Source organism: Ceratosolen solmsi, unplaced genomic scaffold (assembly GCF_000503995.2).
Source record: "Ceratosolen solmsi marchali unplaced genomic scaffold, CerSol_1.0 scaffold10, whole genome shotgun sequence".
NCBI lineage: Eukaryota > Metazoa > Arthropoda > Insecta > Hymenoptera > Agaonidae > Ceratosolen > Ceratosolen solmsi.
Window position 1 is genome coordinate 3047304 of NW_011948412.1, and position 15542 is coordinate 3062845.

Genomic DNA, 15542 nt, shown 5'->3' on the forward strand with positions numbered 1-15542 from the left:
ATATTCATAGTAATTATATTTGTATATAGATTTTTAAAAGCTCATTTTATATAAAATTGTTTACGTATACAAAATAAATATTGAAAATTAAATAAACACAATTGTTAGAAACATTGCTATTTAAATTACATAATTATTTTTTGGAAATATTAGAATTTATTTATTATACATATGAAACAAGTTTCAATATATTTATAATATTCTATTCTAAAAAAATAATAATTATTTATAATCTATTAGCTTTTAATGAAAAAATATTTAACAAGCAAATATCGATAATTCAATAAATTTAAAACTTTTAAGAAAAATGCTTTAAATATTTAATACAATGTCATAATATTGAATATTTGTTGTGAGGACAATTATATATAAATAGGCTAAGGAAGAAAATATACTTTTACATAATGTATTTTCAAAGCAAAAAATTGTATATGTATATTTATTGAGGTTTAATTAATAAATTATTTTTCTAAAATATACCAGATAATAAATTAATGATATATATAATATATATTTTTATATTTAGTTTTTATTAATATTATATTATGTCTTTATAAATGACATTTGCGTATTATTTTTTAAGCTTACAACATGTATAAAAAAATAAAGCAAAAAAATTGAATTTTTAAATTTATTAATACTTATATTTATATATAGCAAAATATATAAATTTATATACAAACATTTATATATATTTAATAATATTTATACATAGCATGTTAATTTTAATATAATACTAATAAAATTTGCATTATTCAGTGATGCGTAGATAATTTTTTGTTGAATGATAACAAACATTGTTAGTTTCATTTGGCTTCTAATCGTTAACTCTTTGATCGCGAAAAATTACTGAGATTGAGGAAATAACAGCATGAAGGTGAACAATCGTGTGCAGGTCGGTACATTCCGCATACTGATTATTTTCCACAATTATTTCTACATGAGATAAATTGCATAAAAGTATATAAAGAGATTTTTTCCATCAGCTATTTCTTTTTTCGATTTGTTGTCATCCTTATGAAACTCTTTTTTCCTGTCATCGTTTGTATGAGATAAAGTACACTCACAGAATTTTATTTCTTTGGAATATAAACTAATAAGCAAAAGGTGTCTTCACCGTACGACAATAATAATACATTTAACGATTTTGACAGGATTTTTTATTTTTCTATAATTTTATTGTAAAAAGGACAATTTAAAAATTGATAAAGGTGTGTTTTATTTATTTTTAAAATTACTGAAAGTATTGCGGCATTTAGCAAAAAATAGCTTTATTATTTTATATAATACAGTTGGTACTATTGAATTAGAGAATTTCATAATTAACTTTCCTTTTCGACTCTAAATAAATAATGAATAGTCAATACATTGAAAAAAAAAGATTTTAAATAAAAAATTTTCATATAAATTTAATGATATGAAGAATAAAAAGTAAAACCATAAAATTTATTTACATGAAACTTAATACAACAACTTATAGCTTTCATTCATTTGCATCTTATATGGTTAAGGTATATATATTTATATTTATATACATTTTTTTTAATAAAAAGATTCACAAGTATTTCCTAGTTTAAAACTTTTTAGTTCCATCTATGTAGGAAGTTTGACATTATAATATCAGTTTAATCAAATACATTAATTGAATCATTGATAAATACAATAGAAAAATAGTTCATATTTCTATTCTTTTCAAGATATACTTAAAGAATAAGTAATTTCAGTTAATTTCTGATGCTATTATTAATATAGAGAGTATTTACTCTATACTCCATATGACAATCTTATATGATTTCATTTAACCTCACTATTTGAAATTCATAAGTAATTTTTTTTTTAATCTTTCTTTCTCTCTCCCCCCCCCCCCCTCTCTGTCAATCTCATTCTTTCATTTCGTATGTAAGGAAACTTTGTTTCTGATTTATTTTTCTCTTTCAAATTTTCAATATATTCAATTTTTTCCTTTACAAATTAATATTTATCTATGTGCTAGGATAAAATAGTATAATTTTCCATTACAGAAAATATAATTTTCAATAATATTTTCATATATCTATTATTAATATAAATTATTTGAAAGATATTTCATAGTAATGTAGTGGTTATTGTAATATATCACTTTGTACCCATTACTGTCATTCAATTTATACGTCATTTTATTTATTATATTCATATTTTTATTGTTAGAATTAGAAAATTAGAATTAATTTATCCATTACTATCAAATATGACCTAACTAAGAAATGTTAACAAACTTTACTTACTTTATCGATATTGGTTAATACAATACACGATTTTCTAAATTAATACTTTTTTTCTCCTAATCTTACATTGTGATAAAACAAATTAATGCGATTCTACTTTGTCTTTCTATATTATCTTAAAAGTTAAGTATTAATTGATAAATCATAAAATAGAATATTTAAAAGTATCCATTCAACACTTATAATAACAAAATTAGGTTTACAATGACAATGAAAATATTGCTATACATCTGTGTTAAATCTTTTTATATGGTTGTTGTTTAAGAATAAATGATACGGTAGAAACCTATAAAATTATACTTCAAGTTGCACAAGCTTGTATTTATCGAATAGTACGTTCTAACAATTACATTGATAGCTTCTGCTCACTTTCTCCTACAAATAAATATGTATCCAACAAATAATGTTTTAAATTTTCATTCCAGTATCTATTTTTTATTCTTATATGATTGTAATTGAAACATATTTTTATTTTATTTTTCAGTTCCTATAGTTCATTAAATTTATCGAATTAGTACATTTTTTAAAATAAGCACTTTATTTTATTTAAAACACTACAAATTGATAGAACTTGTAACAGGATATCTGATTTTTATCATTGTTTTTATTGATGAAGAAGTAATTGTCAAAATATTTAAATATATAAAATTTTTATTATTTATAACAATTAATTTACGAATCTGAATACAATTTTATAAATGAATTTTCTATCTAAAATGAAATTATTACGTTTTTTTCTCATTATACTTATAATTTCATTACAATTTCATGTATTTTTGAATCTTTGAAGGGAATATAGATAAATAGAACTAATATATTATTTAAGATATATATTGAAAATTGATAGCTTTGATATCTATAACTTAAATTGTAAAAACAATCAAGCTTTATATATAAATTTTAAAAGGAACTATTGCTTTAAAAAAATAAGCATAAATATATTGGTAAATAATAAGTTAGTTATTATAGGATGTATAAATTTTTTTATGTTATTTAAATTTTATATAAAATAATTACAATATTTTATCAGAGTTATTAGAAATTTTATATTTATAATTTTTTAATGTAGAAGTTAATATTTATATTATATTTCATATATTATAATTTTTAAAAATATATGATAAACTACAATACTTCGGTAATTTCGGTATTGTAAAGTAAATTAATAAAATTTATAGTTTTGTAAAGTACATGCATCAGTTTATATATACACACAAGAAATATTTTTAAATTGCTAATATGATTTTATGTACTGTTTTAGAAAACTATATATAAATACATTATATTAAACATCAGTATTATATACTAACAAAAAAGCGTTGCTCTTCTTTTAATTATCATATATCATAATATAGAAATTAATTTTTCTATTACAATCTTATGTAGTAAATCAGATAAAAATTGATAAAGAATATGTACTCTAGAATATATATATATATATATCTAATAAAGGATATTTAAAGGTTTTTTTGGAAATTTTTTCTTTATAAAAAGTAATATTTTTAAACACGTGACCGTTAAATGAATTCTTTGAGATTATAATCATATTATTTAATAACGCTTTAAATATTTTTTAAAACATTAGATTTAACTTGCAGGTTGTAGAATAAGATCTTTGAATTGGATGACATTCTATCCATATTTAATTAATTGCGTGTTTATAGGTTTTGAGTTTAATACTTTAAAAATTAGGGAAAACTAAAATAAATTGAACACTAGAAAATATGAAAAATAGGCAAGCTATTCAACTAAGATAAAAAAAGTATATTTAGATTAAAGTATACTGAACTATCTAACATGTAAGCTACTTTTTTACTTGATATATTTTAATTTCATTAATTCATGCATAAATTAATTCATTCATTTATCAGTTAGTTGATAGAATAATATTATCAAAATTGTGATTTTGATAGAATAATAATGTAAATATTTATATATATGCACTTGATTGCTATCGATAATCTATAAGAAGAGATGATTTGAATGAAAAATGTTACAAAAATACATTATTAACATTTAAATTAAAATAATAACATTATTTAATTAAGTTCTCTAATAAAACTAGTAATTATTACTTATTAGAATATCAGCTTATATTCCATCAATAAATTAGATTCTTTTATTATAAAAAACATTAATTTTATTATTTTATAATGTATAAATTCTTGTTAACTAAATCTGAAAGAAGTATGATGAATTTATTTAATTTAAATTTCAATAATAAATCTAAAATTGAAATATTTATTTGTAGTTTTCAACATACAATAAATAAATTATATTATTAGTGAAAGTTATTTAAAAATTTTTATATTATAATGGGACAATCAAATTTCTAATTTTTAGTATAATTCTAAATCTATAACAATTGAAAATTTTAAGATGTAGGTTTACTATGTTATTCCTATGGTTGATAATCAAATCTTTTTTATTCTCGTACAGTGTATTAAAATTCTCTGAAATATTTTTATAACTAAACTAGTTATACATTTAAACACTTTCGTACTCTTGCCTGAAGATAGAAAAGAAAATTTATAACGAGGTCGCTGCTTTCGCGTAACGGCACATAATAAACGAATAATGTTAATTCAGTAGGATGAAAACAGTCGTTTCTCAAAGTGAATTAACTTCTTTCAGTTTTCAAATACAAATTATTATCTATAAAATAATATTAAAGAAGATTTTCAATTAATTGCCAAATGTTAGAAATTATTTATAAAAAGTATTTAATTTTCATTATAAATACAATATAAATAAGAAAATAATAATTCTATTGTTGAAAAGCAAAGTAGTTTCAAATTTCATAAGATAATATAAACAATTATAATTGTATTCTTTAATAATGTATATAAAGATAGTGTGAATAAATATTTCAATATAATAATCGATTCAAATATAATCGTTTTTGGTGATTAATTATTTTTATGGTATTATATTAAAAAATATTTTTCAGAAATCAAATATTGAAACATATTAAAATTATTTTATTAAACAAAATATGGAATCTGATTGTAGATATGTTTAAATCGTTACAATTATATTTGTTAAAAAATAGAAGTATAAATATGAAGCAAAAATTTTATGGAGCGAGTATAAATTAATCGATGCTTGGTGAACATCTTAATTAAACACATAGAGGTTCGTTTACTGTAAATTATAATTTAAAGTCTCTCCATACAACATAACGTGCTGCTCCGATAAGCTCGAAAGTATGCAGTCTATTTTCAGAGCTCAGAATCAATTTATTATGTTATTGCCGTATTATCTTATTTTATGTAAATTGTGAAGGTATATATTGACAAAATATAGTCTATAGTTTTATTTCATTTCATATGTTTACATTAATTTTTAAATAAATACAAACATGTTTTCTAGAAAATTTATATTAATATATGTACATATAACTATTAAAAATATATATTTTGGCTTGAAAACATTTGATTAGACTGATGAAACTTAGATGTTATCACTTATCTAATTCTTGTTTAATGCAAAAGAATATTTTTTTTAGAAAAATCATTTATAATAGATGTATAACTTATAACATATATTAACAATAAAACCTGTAAATTGGTAAGAAAAGGCTAATTAGTTCTTAATACATTAATATATTAATTAAATTTTCTTTATATAAGTTAAAATATGACAATAAATTTTCCTTTATCTCATAATATTTGTAAAAATTATAAACAATCATATTCTAAAAGCTGCATTTACTATAATATATTTTGAAAATTATAAGTATTGAAGGATGCAAAAATTTATCGTCTCATCTTAAAATTATAGAACAATGTACTGCTGCGTATCATGGGAAACTCATTGACAAGTTATCTGAACTTCATCACGGCGTCAGCGGTGAAGTTTATGCTGTCGATGCCAGAACACTATTCATCAAGGACTTTACATATGATGGTGAAGGTCCAGGTTGGTACATGCCATTGATATTATGTTAATGATATACTTTAATAAATGTTCTCCTTTTTTATATTAGTGCTCGTTGCAATACAATTTTTATTTCTCAGGTATGAATATACAAATGCCACATTTATTAGATATATAAATAACATAATTTTAATTTATATTCTATGTTTATTATTATTCACTGCAATATAAATATAATAATAATACATTATATGTTTAATATAAAAGCTACATAATCATTAATTGTGCCTTTCTTAACAGTTTATCCAACGTACTTGTGATGGAATTACTTTGATTTTTATTTTAAAAATGACAAAGCTTTAAATGTTAGTTATATATATAAGTCCACTAACAATCTAAATTTTTGTTATTTTCTTTGGAATGTAATTATTTTCATATTAGAAAAAAGTTGCTTAACTTCGTGATAATACTTAATTATTATAAATATTTAATTATCATCGATAAAAAATTTTTATTTACTAATATAATTTTACAAAATGTTTAACTAAATTATTGCAATCCGACGATAACTTTGAATATTACATAATATTTACTAATTTAATAGATATCTGATAATTATTTTAACATAATAACTTACATTATTTGATAATTCTTATTTTATTAATAATTGTTAAACTTTATTTTGAAAAAATCCAATTATTTGACAATTATTAAAATACGTTTTTATTGTGATTGCTTTCATTATTCACATATGTTTTATCTTCCATTAAGAATTTGGCTAAAAATAATGCCATAGAAATGCTTTTTCACAGTCATTATAATGATTTAAATATCGAACAAGGTACAGTCAACTCTTACCACAATGCATATGGTCTAATATACAAACAAGAAATATAAACAAAATAAAAATAAGAATCACGCGATGACTTTCATGCGCTTTATAGGTATCAAGCGTATTTGAAATAAACAGTAATAAAATAAGGAAAGGCAAGTCTGTACTCGTCAAACTTTCGCCAAGTTCTATTGCCTTATTAACATTTAAAAGCCAGAAAATTACAGAGAAAAAGACAAATAACAATGAAAGTATAAAATCAGTTAAATACTAGTAGTCATTAAAATGAGTTTTTTCGCGTTCTCATTCGTTCGGATATGTGAAACAATCATGATTAGTGATAAAATTCAATGATATATCCAGCATTCAGTTCTAGAATAGAATAAAATAATTCCAGAATAGGTGTGTATAAGAGTTCGAAAGTGAAAATACGTGCAAGTATAACGGTTTTGTATTAATGACAATTTTAAATATATATAAACTATGGATACTAACATCCTGATAATTTATTAATTACATAAACAATCAATGCTTGTAAGTACTATTAGTACCATTACAATTTTTATGAAATATTGTCACAAACATTTAAAAGCAACGGTTCATTTCTAGTTTTATTAATAATTTGACATTGTGAATTTTAGATTTTCTTAACAACAGAATTTTTGCATAGGTGCAAATATTTTTGTGTGTGTGTATTATTATACGTGATATATAATAAAAAGTATACGTGCAAACTATTACTTTCTTCATTAATAATTTACAAAACAAATATTTTTTAGAATTGAAAAGAATAATATTCTAAAAATATTTTATAAAATAGTTAAAATATTAATGGAAAAATAGAATTTTTAATAAATAAATTCATATTAATTCTTTTAATTTGACTCTAAAATTTTATTTGTTATATTTACAAGCATTCTTATTTGCAATTATGAAACATCACATAAACATAAAATAGTATTTATTTAAGATGGCAAATATTTGGCTAAATATATTTCGTATATAAATTGTTTTAAATATCAATGTTTTAAATAATTTCAAAACTGTAAATGAATAATATATCTGAATTAATAATTTATTAAACTATTGACTGTTTCTGCTTTATCTATGCATGTTATTATAAATAAAATATATAGCACGTTTTAAGATATGAACTATAATATAAAAAATATATTCAATTTTATAAAATTGAAATGAATACTAAAATAATGAAGAAAAATTAATATATAAATAATTATAATAATTAGTATATAAATATTTTTATCAATTTATTTTGTAGCTGCCTTCTTTTACGCTGGAAACTCAAAAACTATAAATAATAATGGTTTCAAAGTTCGAGATGAATACGGAACGTAAGTTCAAATAATTATAAATTTATAAGTAATTTCGCTATAATAATGTATGAAAAGAATTTATATTCATATGTGTTTTAAAGTTCATTATTATTTCAAAACTATTCTCATATAATTATTTAATTTACTATGCATAATTTTTTTATAAAATATAATAAAATTAAATATATCAACGAATATATAAAGAATTTAATATTTAAAATTCAGATATTGTAGTAATGATTTCTTATATTAATAATTATAATAAAGATTATCATTTTTTCGAGTGTAGTACGAATTTACTCAAGCGTTATAGAAAGAAGGATATTACTTTAACATTACCAGAAGGCAAAACATTAAGTAACATCAAGTGGTTTTCTGTGTATTGTGATGATTTTGCAGTAAGTATTCGCTATAATTATACTTATTTTAAATACAGTTTTTTTTTAATACAAATTTAAGTGAAAATTAGTCTTTTAATTTTAAATATACTTCAAATTATAGTCAATTTATCGTGCAGAGATATTAATTTATACAATATTATTTAAATAATTTAAATATTTGCATAAAGTATTAAAACATGCAACAATACTAAAATATTCTATAGCTTATTTACATCTTATCTTTTTTAATGATAACTTATAAAAAAGCTCAAGAGTAATCACAGTTCAATTCATCTTAAGTAACACTGTGGCTAATTAAAAATTGTTATTATAATTTAAAAAAAAAACTAAAGATTACATTTAATTAAAATTTAAGTATAGAAAATTGGTACAACTTCTATTATTTATATTTGCATAATTATATATATATATAACTAGATACAATGTAGATTCTCAGAAAAATATTTGTATATAATTATTTCACAGTTATTTATATTGTAATCAATAATATAATTTATTTTCTTACTTTCTAATTTATATCTAATCTGTATTTCATTTTATTTTTTATGTGATTAGTGTTTAAAATGTTAAAAGTAATGTTTATATTATTCATAATTTTAATTATTAAATAAATAAATATAAATAATAATAATAATAAATAATAAATAATAAATAATAATAAATAATAAAATAATAAATAATATAAATAAAAATAAATAAATATAAATAAAGAAATATACATTATCATTGATAAATAATAGTAAACGATTATATATTATTTACGATGTTTCCATTATATTTAAAATTCATATTTTAAATGTATTCAAGTATCACAGAAAAACAATTATAACAAATCCTGACGATAGTATATTTTTAATGATTTTTACACTTAATTTAAACATATAATTTTTAATTCACAAAGTAAAAAGAAAATTTGATGAGTGTATAGGTTTATTTTAAAGTGTTATTGATGTAGTGCATCTGGACCTGAGTGCATAAAGCTATTGCGCTCTCGGGATTTTACATAAGTACTCATTTCATGATACATTAAAGTGTTGAATAATATTATTGTATAATCCGTAAGTTTTTAATTTTTTGCAAAGTCTTTGAATTTCGAAATTTTTCAATTCATGTAAAATTATAAGTGAGTTTGGAATGCAAATTTCATATTTATAAAAACCAAAAGCATCTGTTGTTGCTTGATTCCATTAGACTGTATAGATCTATGTTGTATAGAATCTTTTATTATTTTAAAAATTTATAAATATAATTTTATGTTATAGTTTAAATTAGAAGTTTACATGTTAAAATCATTAATTTACATTTAACATTTCCAAAAGTAAAATAATCGTAATTGCATTATTAGCTTTAATAAAAAAATTTCCTTATATTTGATATATACTTAAATCTTTATTTTCTTTTTATTAGTAATGCGTTTATTTATAATTAATAAAAGATAGCATTATAAATTAAATTTATTCATATGCATAGATAGTTGCCTTAGTTGATTTATAAAAATATTGGTTAATCTTTTTTAAACATAAATCATGTACATATATTTATATGACAATATATTGAATACAATTTGAAAATAATGTTAGAAATTTTTTAATTTCATAGTTTTTATTATTCCATTCGTTGATTTTAAAGGAAAGTAAAGTATATTTTGCATTAATTTTTTTTAGGTTAATTTTGGTGATGTAAAAATACCACGCAACTTCGATTATCCGAGGCCACAGAAATTGGCAAGTTTAAGTGGTATTCATGGTGTTAGTTCTGATCCAGTTGTCATCGTTGATGCGCAAACTCTTCTTATACCAAACTTCAGTTATGATGGAGAGGCTCCAGGTATAAAAATGACGTATATAAAACAATAGTACGAAACTATATCATAAAAACTTAATATTTTCGATACATTTTGCTACTTCTTAATATCAGTAATAATGATTTAACAATGAAAGTATAAATATTGTCAAAAAAGTATATTTTATAGTATTTTAAATATGCTGCAATAAATTAGCTTTATCAAGAAAAAGTTATAGATTTCATTATAGTGTATATATATATATATATATATATATATATATATATATATATAAATATATATCTATAACTAATAAATAACACACTAATTACAGAATTTTAATATTTACAAATAATTTTTTTTTATACTCTAATATTTTTAATAATTTAAAATTAATTAATAATTAAATATAAGAATTTAAGTCAAAGAAAATTTTGTTTTCAATGTAAGTTTTTAAATAAAATTTGATCCCAATCAATATTACGTAGAAATATAATTTAGGAACCATATATTAAATCATAAATGTTTTGAATCAATACATTTTCCAAAATATATCATTGTGTAATTAATTATACATCAATATTTTCTTAAAAGAATATTTTTCTTAAAATAAAATATCGTATATGACATATAATGAATAATAATATTTATATGAAAGTTGAAAAACTTTTTTATACTATAATATTAGTTTAATTGAATAATTATTAATCATTATCATAATAACCATTTTGATTATTTAATACCTTAATGAAAATATTGATATTTGCGGAATTTTTATTTATTCTTTGAAATTGTATATAAAATTATATAGTAAATCATAGAAATCCTTTAATCAAAGTTTTTATTTTTCATACGAGAAACTTATAATATATTAACTTTCACTAATTCATGATTTTGCTCTATAGATGCTAAGTTCTGGGTTGGTTCGGGTTCATTGCCCTCATCACAAGGAATTCGTGTACCAGACGAGAATGGCAAGGAGGTGCCGCTACGGCGCTATGATCACAAAACTATTGTTTTAACTCTGCCTGGTGATATAACTATTTATCAAATTGGTCATTTTGGTGTCTGGTGTGAAGCGTTTGCTGTCGATTTTGGACACGTCGAAATTTCACAGCAACATCTAAACGTACCACCATCTCTTAAAATGCTTGGTATATCTCCACAGGTAAGTTTTAACAGTTATTAAAAATGATTTTGTTGTTTATTCATATACAGGTTTACTGGTATATAACATTAAAAGATAGTTGGGATATTTTATATTGATTTTATTGATTCTAATTATAAAGATATTCCAAGCATATATTACTTTATGTAATTTATATTAATATTTAAAAATCAATACCTAGAAAATATCCTGATATTTGTTTTAGAAAATAACAATTTATTCAAAAACATTTTATTATCTTATTTTTTTTTTTTAATTTTAACGCATTAATCGTTTATTGGTTGAATATTTATTTCAGCTTTTTACTATCTTTGAATTTTTTGTAATTAACTATAATTGTCATTATATGAATTTTGTATTTTAAAAATTCAAAATAATAAATTCCAGTATCTAATCTGACATATTCATTCTTTAAATGACATGAAATATATAAATTAGTATTTATTTATAAACTCAAAGCTTATTTATTTTTAGAAGTACGGACCTTCCATTACAAACATTCATAACAATATTGAAATTAGTAAGCTTAATGAAATATTTGTCGTCAGTTATGTCATTAAACACTATGTCAATTAACCACACTTTCAATAAATAATTATCTTATTTGTTTGAAATATACTGTAAAAATATGCGTTACTTGTAGATTAGAAAACTTTTGAATAAATTCAACTTAAGAATGATTTCATTTTAAATGTTCTATAAACCCTTACTACACATACTATCAATTAAAGTAATTGAATGTCAATGTTATCAATCTAAAGAGAGATATTTTTCCGCGTCTTCATATATTACAAAATCTCTTAAATTAATAGATCAATGATTAATATTTTTTATTATAATACAATATATAATATAAGAAATAGAAAAATTACGTAAATTTATTTGTAAAATATTTCTAACGTTAAATAAATAAATTTATATTACAATAATTTTATTTAAATTACTAATATAATAGAAATTTAGAATCAAACATTTCTTTTTAAGTTTATAAAATCAAATAACCTTAAAATTTGATATCTAATTAATAATATTAATTTTATTAATAATATCGAATAAAGCCACCATTAATAGTCAGTAAATTTTTTAATAATGATTATATTTGTATCTAAATATATTAAATATAATGTATATAGGTTAAAAAAAAGCCTCAATTTTCAAAAGAAAAGTAGTTTTTCAAACAATTAATTTTATGAATTTTAAAACAAATAAAATTAGGGTTATCTATTATTAAATTAAGAAAAATTAAATTATATAACAATTCTTTTTTCAATATAGAAATATTTAAGACTAATACTAATACTAACATCGACTGTATAATATATTTGAATGTACAATTCAAATTTCAATAAACGATATATTTCTAAAATCAATATTTTTAAAGAATTTGTCAGAAAAATAATGAATATTATTATTAAAAATAAAATATATAAGAATTTATAAAAAATTTTAATTATAAATGAAATTTCTTTCAAAAAAGACATTATCATTTAGTATTTCAAGTAACTATCATAGAATTGCTTTCAATTAATAGTATATTATTAGTGCAAATATGTAATAGTTATTGAGCATAGGTTTCGTTTACAATAGAATAAATTTATTCCGATATTGCAAAATTTCAAATAATTTAAATTTTGTTAAAGTGAAATTCGTAAAAAAATAATAAATATTACATAAAACACATAATTGCATATGAATCCTATTTTAATATTACTTTTGAATTTACTTTTAATATTATCCACCTATATCTATCTAAAATCGAAATCTAAAAAACGAATAAATATTCGTGAAATAATAAATTTCTTTCGATCATCTAACTATGCTAGGAATAAATGGTATCAAATCTGTAATATTTTCTGTCGACAATTTATATTTCGTATTTAGTCACAATAAAAGTAAAATAAAATCTATAAAATTTTTTCCGAATTTTTCTATTTTAATTTTTAAATATATTTTTGTTAGATTTTAATAATATTATTATTCATGTAAAGTTATTAAGAAATCTATCGGTTTGATTATGTTGAAAATATGATGTTATAGTTTTTATGTGTATATATATATATATATATATATATATATATATATATATAGTTAATTATTTCTTTTAATAATTAATTAATTACAAAAAAGTTTTTCATATGTATGTTGATATAAACAAGAATAAATTTTTCTATTTACAAGCATTTGTTATTTGTTCTTTTTAATATTACTACTACTTATTATACATTCTATTTATTAAACTTCTTTTCAAATATAGTACTTGATATTTTTAGTATATTTCATACACATTAAAATGTTTTAATATTTTATTTCATTTATATTTATTATTTATAAATATTATTCGTGTCATTAAATGACAAGTTGAAAAATATTGATATGTATGCATGACGAAAGAATTTCAGAATGTTGAAATGTCTAGGTTTATTTTTTTATTCATACTATTTTATTCAACTATTTTCATCTTACATCTAAAGACACTGCTATTGAAGTATATAACATTTGATTGTTATTACCTAAATGAATTATTAATCATTTTAAATATGTTAAAAAATTAATCATAACGTAGATAAAATTTATAAACTTGTACGGTAAAGTTCAATTATTTTTAAATTGTAATTAAAAAATGATATGGCAATAATAATGAATTCTTCATTTTAAACTAATTGAAACTATTAATAATAATAAAAATTATTAATAATATTTTATTTCACATTTCATTATTCTTTCATATATTGTCATGTTCAAATGGATCCTAAAACTAATTCTATCTTAAATTAAATACCTTATTCGTTAAGACTGACTGGTTATAGAATTGTATATCACTTGAATGTTTTTAGCATTCAAAAATACATTCTATTATTCAAAATGTTTCAAAATTTTTTATTATTAATTGGTCTTTTAATTTTTTGATCAATAACTAATTTTAATTGATTAAATTAATGATTGTTAAATGGTTATGTGTCAACAAGTTTGATAATTGATGAATTTTTTATAAGCTAATTAATAAATTTATATTTTAAAACTATTTTTTATTTTAACACTTGTTGAAACCTTAATATTTCTCATATATCAATTAATCTGCTTATTAAATACTAACATTAAATTACATATAAAATTTATATTTAAATATTATTCTTTTTATTTGTTTCTCTGCTTCATATTTTACAAGTTTTAATCTATTTAGGTATTGGAAAAATATGAAATAAATAAATTTTAATGTCTAATTATAAATGCATAAGTATTATCAATTTTGATGTATTAGATGTCAAAAAAATATAATAATTAACAAAAAATGATCATACGTTTCTTCGACAATCAGCACAGTGATTACAAAAAAATAGATTGACCTGAGAGCAAGGAAGAAATTTAGATACATACGTCACAGGCTGAAAATTAGAAAAACGCAAAACAATATCAACTTTGATTCTCCAATTAAAAAATCACACTCAGAGGTTCTCGATAAACACAAGCTGTCTCTGACCTTGTCTTGCAGAATGCGCGCGGAGGGCAGGGACAGAATTTACTGACATCGACGCATACTCGCAGCATCCAAGATATCTCAGGTCTGGTCAATGTTGCTCAAAATAACATTCTACTTCAACATCATCATCAACGACAACAATTTCAAAGACCCACTACATATAGACCTGTTCTACACCGACATAATGGAAACGTACAAATAATACCGGCTTTGGACTACCATGTACCTTTACTAGCAACTGATGGTATCGTTGCTACCTTACAGCATCTTCACACTTACGTTCAGGACGATGGCGAACTCATTGGATATGTTCATACAACACAAACTCCACTATTAGCTCAACGCCGACTGGACCATGGTGTGGATTTATTAAAGACGCAACAAATTGTTCAATCACCGCAAG

The 15542-nt window shown here is 20.6% G+C and overlaps 1 protein-coding gene across 1 annotated transcript in view; it reads left to right on the plus strand.

The window, feature by feature from the left end:
* The first annotated feature begins 871 nt into the window (after positions 1-871).
* The window catches only part of Skeletor (DM13 and DOMON_DOH domain-containing protein skeletor), a 28197-nt gene continuing 13526 nt past the window's right edge, over positions 872-15542 (plus strand). The window contains exons 1-6 of the mRNA XM_011502105.1: positions 872-899; positions 6048-6185; positions 8255-8327; positions 8599-8707; positions 10375-10537; positions 11399-11661. Of these exons, the coding sequence (XP_011500407.1) occupies positions 872-899; positions 6048-6185; positions 8255-8327; positions 8599-8707; positions 10375-10537; positions 11399-11661 (774 nt within the window). The remainder of the gene's footprint in view (positions 900-6047; positions 6186-8254; positions 8328-8598; positions 8708-10374; positions 10538-11398; positions 11662-15542) is intronic.